The following is a 12,922-nucleotide window of genomic DNA, read 5'->3' on the forward strand; positions in this document are numbered from 1 at the left end:
AAGGGATGCCTGAGTCCAGGCCTTGTGTCCTCCTGCCTGGTCCCCTCTCCCCTGCTGCCGGTGGACGCGTGACCCTCATCTTTCTCCCGTGACACTAGTCCACGTGCTTCTCCCTGCCCCGAGGCCCTGCTTGTCCGTTTGCCCCTCCTACTCTCCCTCCATGGCTCAACCCAAATGCTGCCTCCTCCAGGAAGCCCTCTGGGGCTCCCCCTTTGCTGGCTTCACAGAACACTCTGTTGGTTTTGAACTCAGAGCCTCTGAACACCCGTAATGCGCAGGGAGGTGGGAGCAGTGATGGAAACCCCCAGCGCGGGAAGCCCAAGGCTGGGCATGGCTGAATTCCAGAGGTAACACCGGGGGCGCCCAGGGGGCTCCGTCAGTGAAGCGTCTGCCTTCAGCTCGGGTCACGATCCCAAGGTCCTGGGATCGAGCCCCGTGTCGGGCTCCCTGCTTAGCGGGGAGCCTGCTTCTCCCTCTGCCTCCGCCCCCATCAAATAAATAAATAAAATCTTTTTAAAATAAACAAACTGGTAACACTAATTCTTCTTCCTCTTTGCACTGCAGAAGACTCGGGGCATCCTGGGTGCTGAGCGGGTCTCCTGGGCCCTCCACTCAATGCCGGGGCACTCCCAGTGTGACAGCCCCAGACATTCCCAGACAGGGCCCCGTGACCCCTGGGGCAGGACCGCCCCTCAGGCGAGACCCCCGCACCCCTCACCCTACTTCCCTCTTAGCACCGGCAACCAACAGCAAGGAGCTCGTGCACGTGTTGTCTAGCGTCCGTCTTCCTGCCAGCCAGACGCCACCTCTCCCGCCACATCCCCGCTACCCTCCCGGGCCCTCCGTCGGGACCTGCTCCTGCACAAATTGTCCCCCACACACCTGTGCCACCGGTGGGAAACCCTTCACTTTGGACCCGGTCCTCGAATTGAAGGTCCTCGGTCACATTTGAGAACCACGCAAAAGCCACGAAAACCCCGCAAGTCCACCAGAGAAATGCGTGGGGTGTCGCAGCAGGGGACGCACGCTCTGGGCACTGCTCGGCGAGCCGGGGTTGGTGTCCCCGGCCGAGCCCGAGGGCATGGAGGGAGCGGCCCGGGCCTCACCTTCCCACTCCAGCTCGTTGCCATTCCCCAGAAACTCCAGCGAGTCAGTCTCGTCGGGGGTCTCGATGTCGTCCACGTTGATGTCCAGGTCGTCAGGGGTGTCCAGGAAGTCGTCGGACAGCAGCGAGCCCTCGCTCTGGTCCAGGGAGATGTTGATCTCCGGGGCGACCAGCGTCTTCCGCTTCCGATGAGCTCCGTTGAAGTTCAACGTGTTGGGAGGGGCTGTTGGGAAAACAGGAAAATGAGATGAAATCATTGTGGCTTCTTCTTTCTTTGTCCCCCTCCCCGTCTCCTGACCTGGCGAGAGCTCCGCCCCGTCGTGTGGAATGGTGACAAGTCAGAGGCCGTCCTTGGGGGCAGGCAGGGTTCAAGGCTGCAACATTCTACCCTGCACACACGTCGCCTCTCTGGCTGCCCGATGGGACTCAACGCGGGTGGAGCCGGGTCAGCGTCACGTGGACGGCTGCGGACCAGCCCCCCGGGCAGCCTTCCCCGCTCTGGACCCACCAGTATCCACGAGCGCTGTTGCCTCTGGATACGGCAGCAGAGAACGCCCCCCGTGCTACTTGTTACCTCCCCATGATGTTCACCTCTTTAATGACCGACACGGACCACGCCACGTGGGCCAGGCCCTCTGCGAAGTGCTCTCAGGTTGCAACTTGGCAGGACCCATGTGAGGCAAGTTCTGTTATGACCCCCTTTAGCAGGTGAGCAAACTGAGGCCCGGAGGGGGCGGGTCCTTCTAGATCTCTCCGGAGCTGGTCAGGATGGGCGTGCCTCATGGTTTGAGCTGCTTTCTCCTGGACAGTCCTAGCTGGGACTCTGGTCTCCTTGTAAAACTGACGTCCCTCTCCACCCTGGCTGGCTGCCTCCCAGGGGTTAGAGCGGATCCCACAGCGAGCTGCGAAGAGCTGGCCCCACGGGGGTGATGGAGGTTACCTTCTGTTCGAGGAAAGGGCCCCCCACCCGCAGTCCCCAAGCCAGCTAGAGGGAAAGAGTCTACCTTCCCAGAGACCTTGGGAAGTCACCCCCAGATTCACTGGTGGACAGCGAGCACGAAGCAAAGGAGCCCGTGGGAGAGCCCACATTCAGCGCTCCGTAAGTAAATGGACGAGCTCCTCGCTTTTCTTTTTTCTTTCAATTTCTCCAGCCCTACGCTGGAAACGGGGCTCCTGCTCCCTGAGCGGGTAGAGCTGCGGGTCACAGCACGGTGGCAGGGAGCCTGCGGGTGTCCACACAACACTCTCCCCCAGCAGGGAAGCTAGGCAGTGGCGATGCCCCCGGCAGGCCTGCAGGAAAGAGCACTGAGCCAAAGAGCGTTGTTCTCCAGCCTTAAAATCCAATAGAATTTGGGGCGCCTGGGTGGCTCAGTGGATTAAGCCGCTGCCTTCGGCTCGGGTCATGATCTCAGTGTCCTGGGATCGAGCCCCGCATCGGGCTCTCTGCTCAGCAGGGAGCCTGCTTCCCCTTCTCTCTCTGCCTGACTCTCCACCTACTTGTGATCTCTCTCTCTTTCAAATAAATAAATAAAATCTTAAAAAAAAAAATCCAATAGAATTTGCACTTAAAAAAACAAAAAAAAGCCCAACAAAGTATATCCTGCCAAGCTTCGGACTCGCTGGGACGGATGATCCTTTTCTTTCTTCCCATTTCTCCTTTTTGGAATGAGGCTATTTATGCCTGACCTGTCCCATCACCGTATGCTGGAAGTAGAGAACCTGTTGGGTGTCGCATGTTCACAGCTGAAGAGGGATTTTGTCCCCAGATGAACCACACCCGAGTCTTCCACCTCTTAACACCCCTCAACTGATTAGATGCAGCCCACCCACATTACGGTGCAATCTGCTTTATTCAGCATTCACTCATTGATGGGTTAATCTCATGAAAAAAGTGACTCTCAGGGGGAACATCTAACCAGCACGTCCTCTCCATCTCCTGTACTAAATAAATCTCACCAGCAAAGTCCCTTTGGCCGTGCGAGGGCACATTCGTAGATTCCAGGATTAGGATCTGGATATCTTTGGGGGCTCTTATTCAGCCAGCCACACCTAGGAAGGGGGGTACGTTACGACGCAGCCCTCACTGTACAGAAGTAGGAGACAGAGTCGAAAGGGGATCAACCCAAGATCTGGGGATGTGACAACAGCAGGCAGAGCCTGGTGCTCAGGTTAGAAGGAGGACTGGTCCTCTCGGGTGCCCCAGAAAACTGGGACAAGTTGGTCCCTGTCTCTGGCTCATAGGCAGATCTGGCTCTTAGTGCTGTGTGCTGTTGGGGATGTGGCTGTCCCTCTCTGGTCAGTCTTTCCTCTGAAAAGTTGGGCGCCGTGGTGAGCCACACAGGGGAGATGCAGGCAGAAGGGGGCCCTCCAGTAAGACTCTGAACAGATGCCACGGAGGAGAACACATGTTCAGGGAAGCTCCTCTCGCTACCCTGGACCCCCTATCTCTGAATTCTGGGGTCTGGAACCGCAGAGCCCTGAGCCTTCCTGAGTGCTTAGGGCAGCAGAGCCTTCCCAAGACTGACTGTACTGGGTACCCCCTGGGCACTTTATACATGTCAACTCATTAAATCCTTACATGCCCCTTTCTTCAGGAAGCTCACTACCTGAATTTAACAGATAAGCACTCGGAGGCACAGAGAGGCTGAGCAACCAGCTCAAGGACACACAGCAACACCACGTGCCAGCTTCGTGACCGGGCCCACACGTCTCTCACCCACAGTGGCTGTTTTCCCTCCAGGCCTCCAAGCAGAACAACCCCCTTCCCAGACACTCTGCCTGGGAGGCATGGCCTCTGATCCGGCTATAGTCTCAGCCTCAGGCAGAGCGAGATCTGGAAATAGCGTGCCCGCTGCCGCATGCTTAAGGGGACACTTACGGGACGTGTCTTCCGTGGGGCTGCCGAGAGGGTCCATCCCTGTCTCTTCTGGGAGTGGCCTGCAGACCCCGCCGAGCGCAGACATCCGCCACCGGAGCACAGGGAGCAAACCGCGAAAGACTCGGTTAGTTCTGGGGAGTCACCGGGACGGAATGCACCTGGTTGTCAGCCGGAAGATCGTAACACAGGAGAGCTGGAGGGCTCCCTTCAGGTCGTCTCGTGGACATCAGGCTGTTCTGTCCTCCTTTTGGAGGCAGAAAGCCAAAACCCAGAAAGAAAGAGGGTCTCATGCAGGGTCACAATGTCTCTTTGGAACAGACGCAGTGCTTTCCGGGGGGCACCCTGCCGAGTTGGGTCTCCGAGGAATTTTGGCTACTAAATGTGGCAAAAAGCTGTCGAGGAAACACGACCGTCAGCCAAAAGAGCTCGCCGTGGTCAGCGCCTGAACGGTTCGAGCGACAGAATACATCACGGGGCATCGGACTATAAGCCAGAGGTATAAAATAGAGCGTCCGTGAGTCCATGAAGATGTAAATAAATGACTGAATAAATAAATAGGGAGACGAAACAAAATTTCAGTGCAGATGTCCCACGAATGTCAAGGGAGTCCTTCCTGGAAACAGGGGCTGGGGAGGCGGGGCAGCATGCGAATGGGTAATGAGTGACCAAGCAGGGGAGACACCTGACTGCCCACCTCAGCCAGGGGACCGAAGCAACGTCTGGGTGACAAGCCGTCCCCCAAGATGGTGTCAGGAGAAGGACACTTGACTCGGGGATCTTCCTCCCCAAACCTATCCCCCCCGGGGTCTCACCATGAGAAAAGCCCCAGACAAATCCAGGGAAGGGGCTTCCTACCAAACCCTGCCCTGTCCCCTGTGCCACCACCAAGGGGCACCAAAAACCAGGGAAGTCTGAGAAACAGTCCCAGCCCAGAGAAGCCCAAGGAGATGTGAAGACTCTGTCACGTGGGAGCCTGAGACGGAAAAGGGACACTGGGGGAAACTGAGGAAATCGGAATAAATTGTGGACTTTGCTTACTGAGAACGCATCCATGTGGGTCTATTACTTGTAACAGAGGCAGGTACCCTTCTAAGGCAAGACGTGAATCACAGGACAAGCCAAATACAGAATATATGGAAACTTTCTGTAATATTTTTGCAACTCTTCTGTAATTCTAAAACTTCTTCCCTTTATTTATTCATTTATTTAGAGAGACACATGGGGTGGGGGGAGGGGCAGAGGGAGGGAAGCAGAGCGCCCGCTACGTGTGGAGCCTGCACCGGGCTCGACCTTCTGAACCCGGAGACAATGATTTAAACCAAGATCGAGTTAGACTGAGCCACCCAGGTGTCCCTGTAAATCTAAGACCCCTAAAAGGGCAAGTGTTTTTCTTTTTTAAATAATGCCGCCAACTATGCGTTTGTATCCCTTTAATCCTCGGCTGAGTGTGGATTTGCAAAATAAGACCTTTTTTTAAGATTTTATTTATTTATTTATTTGACAGAGAGACAGAGAGAGCGAGCAGGGGCGTGGGCACAGGTGAGGGACAGGCAGACCCTGCACTGAGCAGGGAGCCCGCGGCGGGGGGGGGGGGGGGGGCTCAGTCTCACTTCCCTGAGACCATGACCTGAGCCGAAAGCAGAGTCGGCCGCTCACCCGACTGAGCCACGCAGGTGCCCCAAAATAAGACCTTTTTTTTTCCCCTGTCGATACCCGGACCCCTTTGGGGAGCAACAGCTCATGCTGCCGGAGTTTGACCCAGACGCTGTGGGTCCTTTGCTCCTGGGAAATACTGGCTGGGTTGGAGGCAGGACTTTTGCAAAGCCCAGTGGCTCCCAGAGGCTCCAGCTGCAGGCCGTGCTGGCCCGGGGAAGCGCTGCCTCACCCGGGACACTCAGCAGGGGAGTTCCTTCCCTTTTGAGAACCTGTTCCTCTGGGTGCAGGGCTGGTTTGCTTCTCCCTCTCCTCCCACTCCTCAAACATCTAGGGTTCCTTGAGCAAACACTACCCCCCAGGTGCAGGGGGTCTAGGGGCTAAGGGACACATGGGACCTGGCTCTGCTCCCACGCAGGTCACACGGCCGCACTGGGAAGTCCCGCAGGAAGGGACGACACGCATCCACACGAAGGCTCACACCCCAGTGTTCACAGCGACGGGAGTCACAGCAGCCAAAACGTGGAAGCACCCCAAATGTCCACTGACAGATGCACAGATACACGCGGTGTGTCCCCCAGGCGCGGGCAGGTCACCCGGGCCCAGCAGGAGCGAGGAGCCCCCACATGCGGCCCTGGGACCCGACCCCGAGCCCACGATGCACAGGGAGGGAACCAGACACAGGGGGCCACGCGGGGTGTGAGTCCATGCGTGTGACACGCCCAGACCAGGCTCCTCCATGGACGGGACGGGAAGGAGGCTTGTGGGAGCTGGGGGCTGGGGGGTGACAAGTGGCTGCCAAGGGGTACGAGGTTTCATTTTGGGGAGGTGGAATGTTCGGGAACTCAACAGAGGTGAGAGCGGCTTAACATCGTAAATGTACCAAAGGCAACTGAGTTGTGTGCGCACAACTGCTGCTCAGCGGGGCACCTGCTTCTCTCTCTGCCCCTCCCCCTGCTTCTGCTCTCTCTCTCTCTCTCTGTCAAATATTAAATAAAATTTTAAAAAAGAAGAACAAGCTTGGAATGAGGTCAGAAGAGGCCAACAAGGCAGACAAGCCCGCCGCGAGTCCCCCCGCCGCTCTGGCTGGTCCGCAGCTCCACGGGAGTGACCCACGGAGCCCAGGGCCCCAGAGCCCAGAAACACACCTGCCACCTGCCAGCTTACCCCAGACGGCGCACTGACGGCGGAGGCCCCGCGGCAGGTCTCGTCCTGCCCCCCACCCCCGGCCCTGGAAGACACTTTACTTTGCTGTCGGATCAGAGACGAGCCACACACATTTTGGATTTCTGTCTTTTTTCAGCCATGGCCCTGCCGTCTGTGAGTGGCAACCACGCGCCGGGAGGGGATTGCGGGCCGCTCCCCTGGGTGCTGGCATGTGGTTCCGGCTCCCTACGGGCCTGTCCACCGCCGGCCGGGCGCCCACCGCGGGCTCGGGCTGCGACTCCCGTGCGGGGCGAGCTGGAATCGAACTTACCGCACGGGCAGGGCGCCCGCGGCGGGCCGTCTGGGGATGTTCACACCCGCTCCTCACAGCACCCCTAGGAGGCACGGAGGAGCCCACTGCGCAGAGGAGGAAACTGAGGCTGGCCTCTGACCTGCCCCACCCCTCCCCGGCCCCTCCCCGGGGGAGGGGAGGAGTTACAACCTGTGGGCGGAGCTGGTGCCAGTCGTTGCTCTCTACCGCCCTCTGGTGCTCGTTCGGCGCACGTGCACCGACCCCAGTGCGGACATCAGGGAAAAATCCCCTGTCCTGCCTCCCCCCCCCCCCCCGCACCCCCGTCTCCCCCTGCCGGAGGGAAGCTGCACAGTTTTGCAGCCCGGGCTGTCCGGTTCCTATCAGGATATGATGCAGCCACCCCGCCCTGGACAGGTCCACCGTAAATCACATGTCGGCCACAACCTAGCAGAAGGTGGGGAAAGCATCTAGCTGCTTGGTGCAGACGGGGAAACTGAGGTCCCAGGGAGGCGGAGCGGGTGTCTGAGTGAGCCTGGAAGCACACTCCCGCTCTGCCACTTTCCAGGGTGACGCGTGTGGGTGGCACCCTTCCCGCGGAGCCGGTTTTCTGCATCTGTAAAATGGGAACGGAACTAGCCCTTCCTTTCCACTCAGCGAACAAAGGCATGTTGGGTGTCGGGGCTCCAGGCTACATCCCCATCCCGACCAGGGCGAGGACAGACCCCCCCCAGCCAGACTGCAGGAATACAGAGTCAATGGGCCACCCAGGGGCTCCTGTCAAGACACCCGGTAGACGGACATCCCCCATCCTGGGACTCCAAGGGAAAGACACTACACTCGACAAGGCGGGTCTCCTGCCACCGAAAGCAGGAGGCTGGCAGCGTCGGAAGCCCGGGACAAGGACACTCCGTTTGGGGCAGAGGTTCTGAGGCGGGAATGAGCTTGGAGAGAACAAGGAACAGATCAGAAAGGGGCCAGTGGGGTTGGGGGGGGGAGGATGGGGGAGGGGGAGGGGTCATGGGGGAGGGGATAAGGGGGGGAGGGGACGGAGGGCGGCCCGCTCCAGACGTAATTATGGAACGAAGACGTCATCCTGGATTACCGGGGCCCTAAATCCAGTGAGCGGCGTGTGGATGAGAACCAGGGAATTTGGACGCAGACGCAGGGATGGGGCCACGTGAGGACGAGCCAGACTGCGGGGAAGGCCCAGGATTGTAGGCCGCCCAGAAGCTGAGAGAGGCGGGGAGGAGCGTCCCCTTAAAGGAGGCCTTTAAGAGGGAGCAGGGCCTTGGTGACACCTTGACTTTGGATTTCTAGCCTCTAGGACCCAGCTCTGTTGTCCCATGCAGCCTGCGGCGTGGAATCCAGATCTCTGACCGGCACCCCTCCAGCCCACGACATCTGGGAGCCCTCCACCCCATTCCTGCCACCTAGCTGGGCTCCGGGGCGGCATGCCCTACCACACCAAGGCCTCCTATGCCCCAGTGCCTTTGCACCTCTCACCCCTCTGTCCAGAGTGCTGCGTCCTGCTTTCTCTGTTAGCCTCCTGCCAGGACGTGCCGTGCCTCTTCCTATCTTGCTTTGGGGAGTCACAGGCCCGGCCCTCAGAGAAGCAGCTGGTGGAAGGACAGACTGGGCGAGGGTACATCTGTGAGTACTGGGGAGGACCAGCGGGAGCACCAGCAATTTGGAGCGTCTCAGCGGCTCAACGGTGCGGACCTCACAGGCGGCTCCTGGCTCAAGTCCGCCCTCACGTTCCAGCCTCTGGCTTTGGATTTTCACGGTGTGAGACAAGGGAATTGGAGATGAACTTTGACCATGCCCCCCGCCCTGCCTGTGCTCCAGGACTTGGAGGGCATCACGCTTGGGCACTGCTGCCTCAGTCTCCCCTCGGGGGCTGGCGAGCCTCCCTCTCTGCCGGCCCGAGGTCGTTTCTGGTGCGCGGCAAACACACAGTCTCTTCCTGGGTGGAGGGAGGCTTTTCCGAGGCTCGAGACTGGGCTGACAGTGTTGGGGTCTCATAGCACGACACCCCCAAAGCCCAGCCCAGGGAACCAGAGAGGTCTAAAAGGTTACTCGTTGGCCACTTTGGTGGTTTCTAGATGTCCGGACAGATGTGCCATTGTGCCTTCTCTGTAAGGTCCAACACTCCTGTCCTTTCGTCCCCCTCCAGTCCCCCCCCCCACACCACAGCCTCAGGGAGGCTCCCCAGGCCTTGGGGGGCACCACAGCCCCACCCCCACCCAACCCCACACCCCGCAGTCGGGCTGGGTCTTTGCAAAGAGGAGCTTACAGACTAAATCCCGTTCCCCGCCCCCACACCCAAATTCACCTGCTGAAGGACCAAACCCCAATGTGATTCATTTGGAGACAGGCCTTTAAGAGGCAGTCAGGTTAAAGAAGCTCACAAAGGGAGCCTTGATGCCGTCAGGCTGTGCTTCATAAGAAGGGGGAGCGACAGGAGTGATCTCTCTGCACAGGAGCGAGCACAGAGGAAAGGCCACGGCCAGAGGGCAGCCGTCTACAAGCCCGGAAAAGAGCCCTCACTGAGCCCAACCCTGCCAGGCCCCCTGACCTGACTTCCTGCCTCCAGCAAGGTGCGAGCGTAATGGTCAGTGGAACGCTGTTTTGTCGGCATAAGCAGGAGACCAGAAGCCATGAGCCGGCTCGGCTGGAGCCCGGGACAGAGAAGGGCAGAGCTGAGGAGGGTGCAGTGGTGCTCCGAGCCCTCTACCACTTCGTGCCCTGAACCTACAGTGGCCACACACGTTTGGGACGGCTGGGGGAGTGTGTGTTGGGCTGGGGGACAGAGATGCTCTGGCATGGCCCCGGGCAGGGACAGAGAGATACAAACAGGAGAGGGGCAGAGACCAAGGAGGGAGGGAGAGACAGAGAGAGACGCAGAAAGGGGAGAGACACAGCAGGGAAGGAGAAAGCTAAGGGAGTGTAATTCTAATTGGCAAATCTGGGGAAGAGTCCGCTGCTATGCCTTACACCATTCTTGCAATTTTTTATTCTAAGTTTAGAACTGTACCAGAATAAAAAACTACAAACAAAACCCACGGCCACTTGCTTGTGGAGGGACGGGCAGGCTGAGGCACCAGTCAGGCGTCTGTCCGCCCCTGTCCCTGCCTCTCCTTAGCTGTGAGATGCTGGCCAAGATGCCCCCTCAGCTTTCCGTCTGTCTCTCAACCTGCTTCGACTGGCCTCAGGGCCTTTGCACACACTGCTCTCTGAGCTTCGAATGCTCAGCCCCTACCCCTAGCCTTCTTCATCCTTCACGGCTTAGGACCAGGGCCCTCCCCCACCTCTCTACTCTCTCCAGCCTGGTCAGACACCCCCGCCCCGCAGGTCTAGGCATTCCCCCAGCTACCAGGAACCCAGCTTCAGTTTTATACTGGGTTTTTAAGTTTATAAGTTCACAAGGGAAAAGCGTGCTTCTGCCCCAGACTGAATGCCCCACAAGGCTGTCTTGTCTTGTTGGCCGTGTGTCCCCAGTGTCTTGCCCAGGGTCTGGCACACAGTGGGTGCTGAGCCTTACAGAGAATGGAGATACAAAGCAGCGCCCTACATCCTCTCCGGGCTGCCCTCTGGGGCAGAGGTGAAGAAAGATGATACAAGGTCATGGTGGCAGGAGGGGCTGTGGGCACGGGGCCAGCCCTCAGCCACCCTGAGCTGGACGATGCCTCCGGGGAGGGATCACTGAGCTGGAAGGAACAGAACTGTGGGCTATCGGGCACCAGACAGAAGAGCTTCTGTGGTCGGGCACCCGGCTGCCCCTGCAAGGAGCTGCGCTCCCGTCTTGCAGAGCGAGGAAGGCAGATGCCCCGGCTGAGGACTGGCTCCCGCCCCGGGCTGCACAGCGGGGCCACTGTGCCGCAGACACTGGCCCACTGAAGCCCGAGAGGGACCCTCTGCAGCTGGAGAAACTCACTTGAAATTCACATCCGCAGCTGCCCCATTCCTCTAGCAAGGCTTGGGGGGGGGGGCTGGCTCTTACATGGGGGGAGGGGCAGGGAGCGGGATGAACAAGGCCCCCCTGAGAAGGCCCCGTCCGAGGGGGACTGTGCGCTCCGTGGCCTGCCTCACGTGGAGAGCCCACCCCTGCCACCTCGTGCCGCGCTCCTCAGCCAGGTCCCCCAACGGCTCTGCGAGCGAGGGATTAACGTCCCGCTTCACAGACAGGGAAACTGAGGCACAAGGAAGCCTTCGGCCCCTCAGCGGCTGGGATTTTCTGGAGCTGGAGACCTTCGTCCCATGTGCTTTTGCAGGGTGCGCGCGGGCATCTCTTGGGCTCGTCCTTCCCGGAGGGAGGGTTACATCACGAGCTCCTGGGCGTCAGCCCCTGCGGTGCACTGTTACGGAAGGACGGAGGCCGGCCGAGGGTCCCGCCATCGGAATAAGGGAGCCTGTGCCAACCACGTTACCCCACGCCGCCCCGAGGAGCAAACAGAGGGACACGAGGCCTGGTGGCTCGTGTGTCTCTGCTCCCTTCCCGCACGGTGTCTTATTCCTGCCCGTACGTCCCCCACTTGCTCAATAGCTACTGAGCGCCCACCGTGCGCCGGGGTCTGTCCTCTTGCTGGCCTACATCGGCAATCCAACCCAACGCCCCGGCTGTGTGTGTGTGGGGGGTCTGGTGGGGGAAACACTACCAACAAGATAATTATGTGATGTATTTAAGGTATTAGACTTGCCGAGCGTCCTGTGGCTAAGAACCACCGTGTGCACTAAGTGGCTTACGGCAGCACACATTCATTCTCGTACGATTCCAGAGGCCGGAGGGAGTCCGAAATCGGCTTCACGGGGCTGAAGGCAAGGTGTGGGCAGGGCCGGATCCTTCTGGAAGCTTGAAGGGAGAATCTGGGAAAGGTTTGAAAACAGGCTCTCCCTTCGAGCTTCCGGAAGCACCCTTGCGATGACATGGGGACAGCTCAGGGTCATGTCCCCATTTTGAGGTCCTTAGCTTCATCACGTTTGCAGAGTGACTTTGCCGTGCAGGGGAACATTCGCAGGGCACAGGGATTAGGATGTGGATGTCTTTGGGGGCTGCTGTTTAGGAAGAAAACCATTCAGGGACGGAGCCAGTGGGTGATGAATGGCCCCAAGGGGTCCCCTCCAAGAGGGAGGCTTGTGCGCCGAGATCTGAAGGAAGCAAGGGAAGCATGGTGTCTGGGAAGGGCACGCCAGGCAGAGGGAACAGCCAGTGCGAAGTCTGACAGTCAGCACCGGGAAGGAATGGGAAGGAGCTTCTAGAACTGGAGGGGCGTGGATGTGGTGGGGGAAATGGAAGAGGAGGGGGGCTGAACGTGGGTTTTCCCTGGGGAGGGCCTCTGCCCGCAGGGTTTTTTTGTTTTTGTTTTTTAAAGATTTATTTGACAGAGAGAGATCATAAGTAGGCAGAGAGGCAGGCAGAGAGAGAGAGGGAAGCAGGCTCCCCGATGAGCAGAGAGCCCGATGCGGGGCTCCATCCCAGGACCCTGGGATCATGACCTGAGCTGAAGGCAGAGGCTTTAACCCACTGAGCCACCCAGGCGCCCCTGCCCGCAGGGGTTTTAAGCAGGAGTCGGATGAGATCCCTCTGCCTGTCACAGGTAAAAAAAAAAATGTGGTAACACCTGGATTCATGGGAACACGTGGGAGAATATAACAGTCGTGAGAAGGTTGTCGAAGAATGTTCAGAGCTTTTAAAACAGCATGGGAATGGGAGGTTTTGGGAGGCTTTGGTGGAGGTGGGGGGGTGAGGAATCAATCTTAAAACATTCAGCAAATATTTGTTATGTGCCTGGCCCCATCCACCCGCGGCGTCCTCCGCACCCCAGCTCAG

At 58.9% G+C, this 12,922-nt stretch overlaps 1 protein-coding gene across 2 annotated transcripts in view; it reads right to left on the reverse strand.

The window, feature by feature from the left end:
• ATCAY (ATCAY kinesin light chain interacting caytaxin) overlaps nucleotides 1-12,922 on the reverse strand; it is a 28,407-nt gene that overhangs the window by 11,658 nt on the left and 3,827 nt on the right. For both annotated transcript variants that reach the window (XM_004771410.3, XM_004771409.3), the window contains exons 3-4: nucleotides 3,984-4,042; nucleotides 1,107-1,328 (exon numbers count right to left, since the gene is read on the reverse strand). In XM_004771410.3, the coding sequence (XP_004771467.1) occupies nucleotides 1,107-1,328; nucleotides 3,984-4,042 (281 nt within the window). The remainder of the gene's footprint in view (nucleotides 1-1,106; nucleotides 1,329-3,983; nucleotides 4,043-12,922) is intronic.

This window comes from Mustela putorius, unplaced genomic scaffold (assembly GCF_011764305.1).
Source record: "Mustela putorius furo isolate JIRA1106 unplaced genomic scaffold, ASM1176430v1.1 tig00000095_pilon_pilon_pilon, whole genome shotgun sequence".
NCBI classification, from domain to species: domain Eukaryota; kingdom Metazoa; phylum Chordata; class Mammalia; order Carnivora; family Mustelidae; genus Mustela; species Mustela putorius.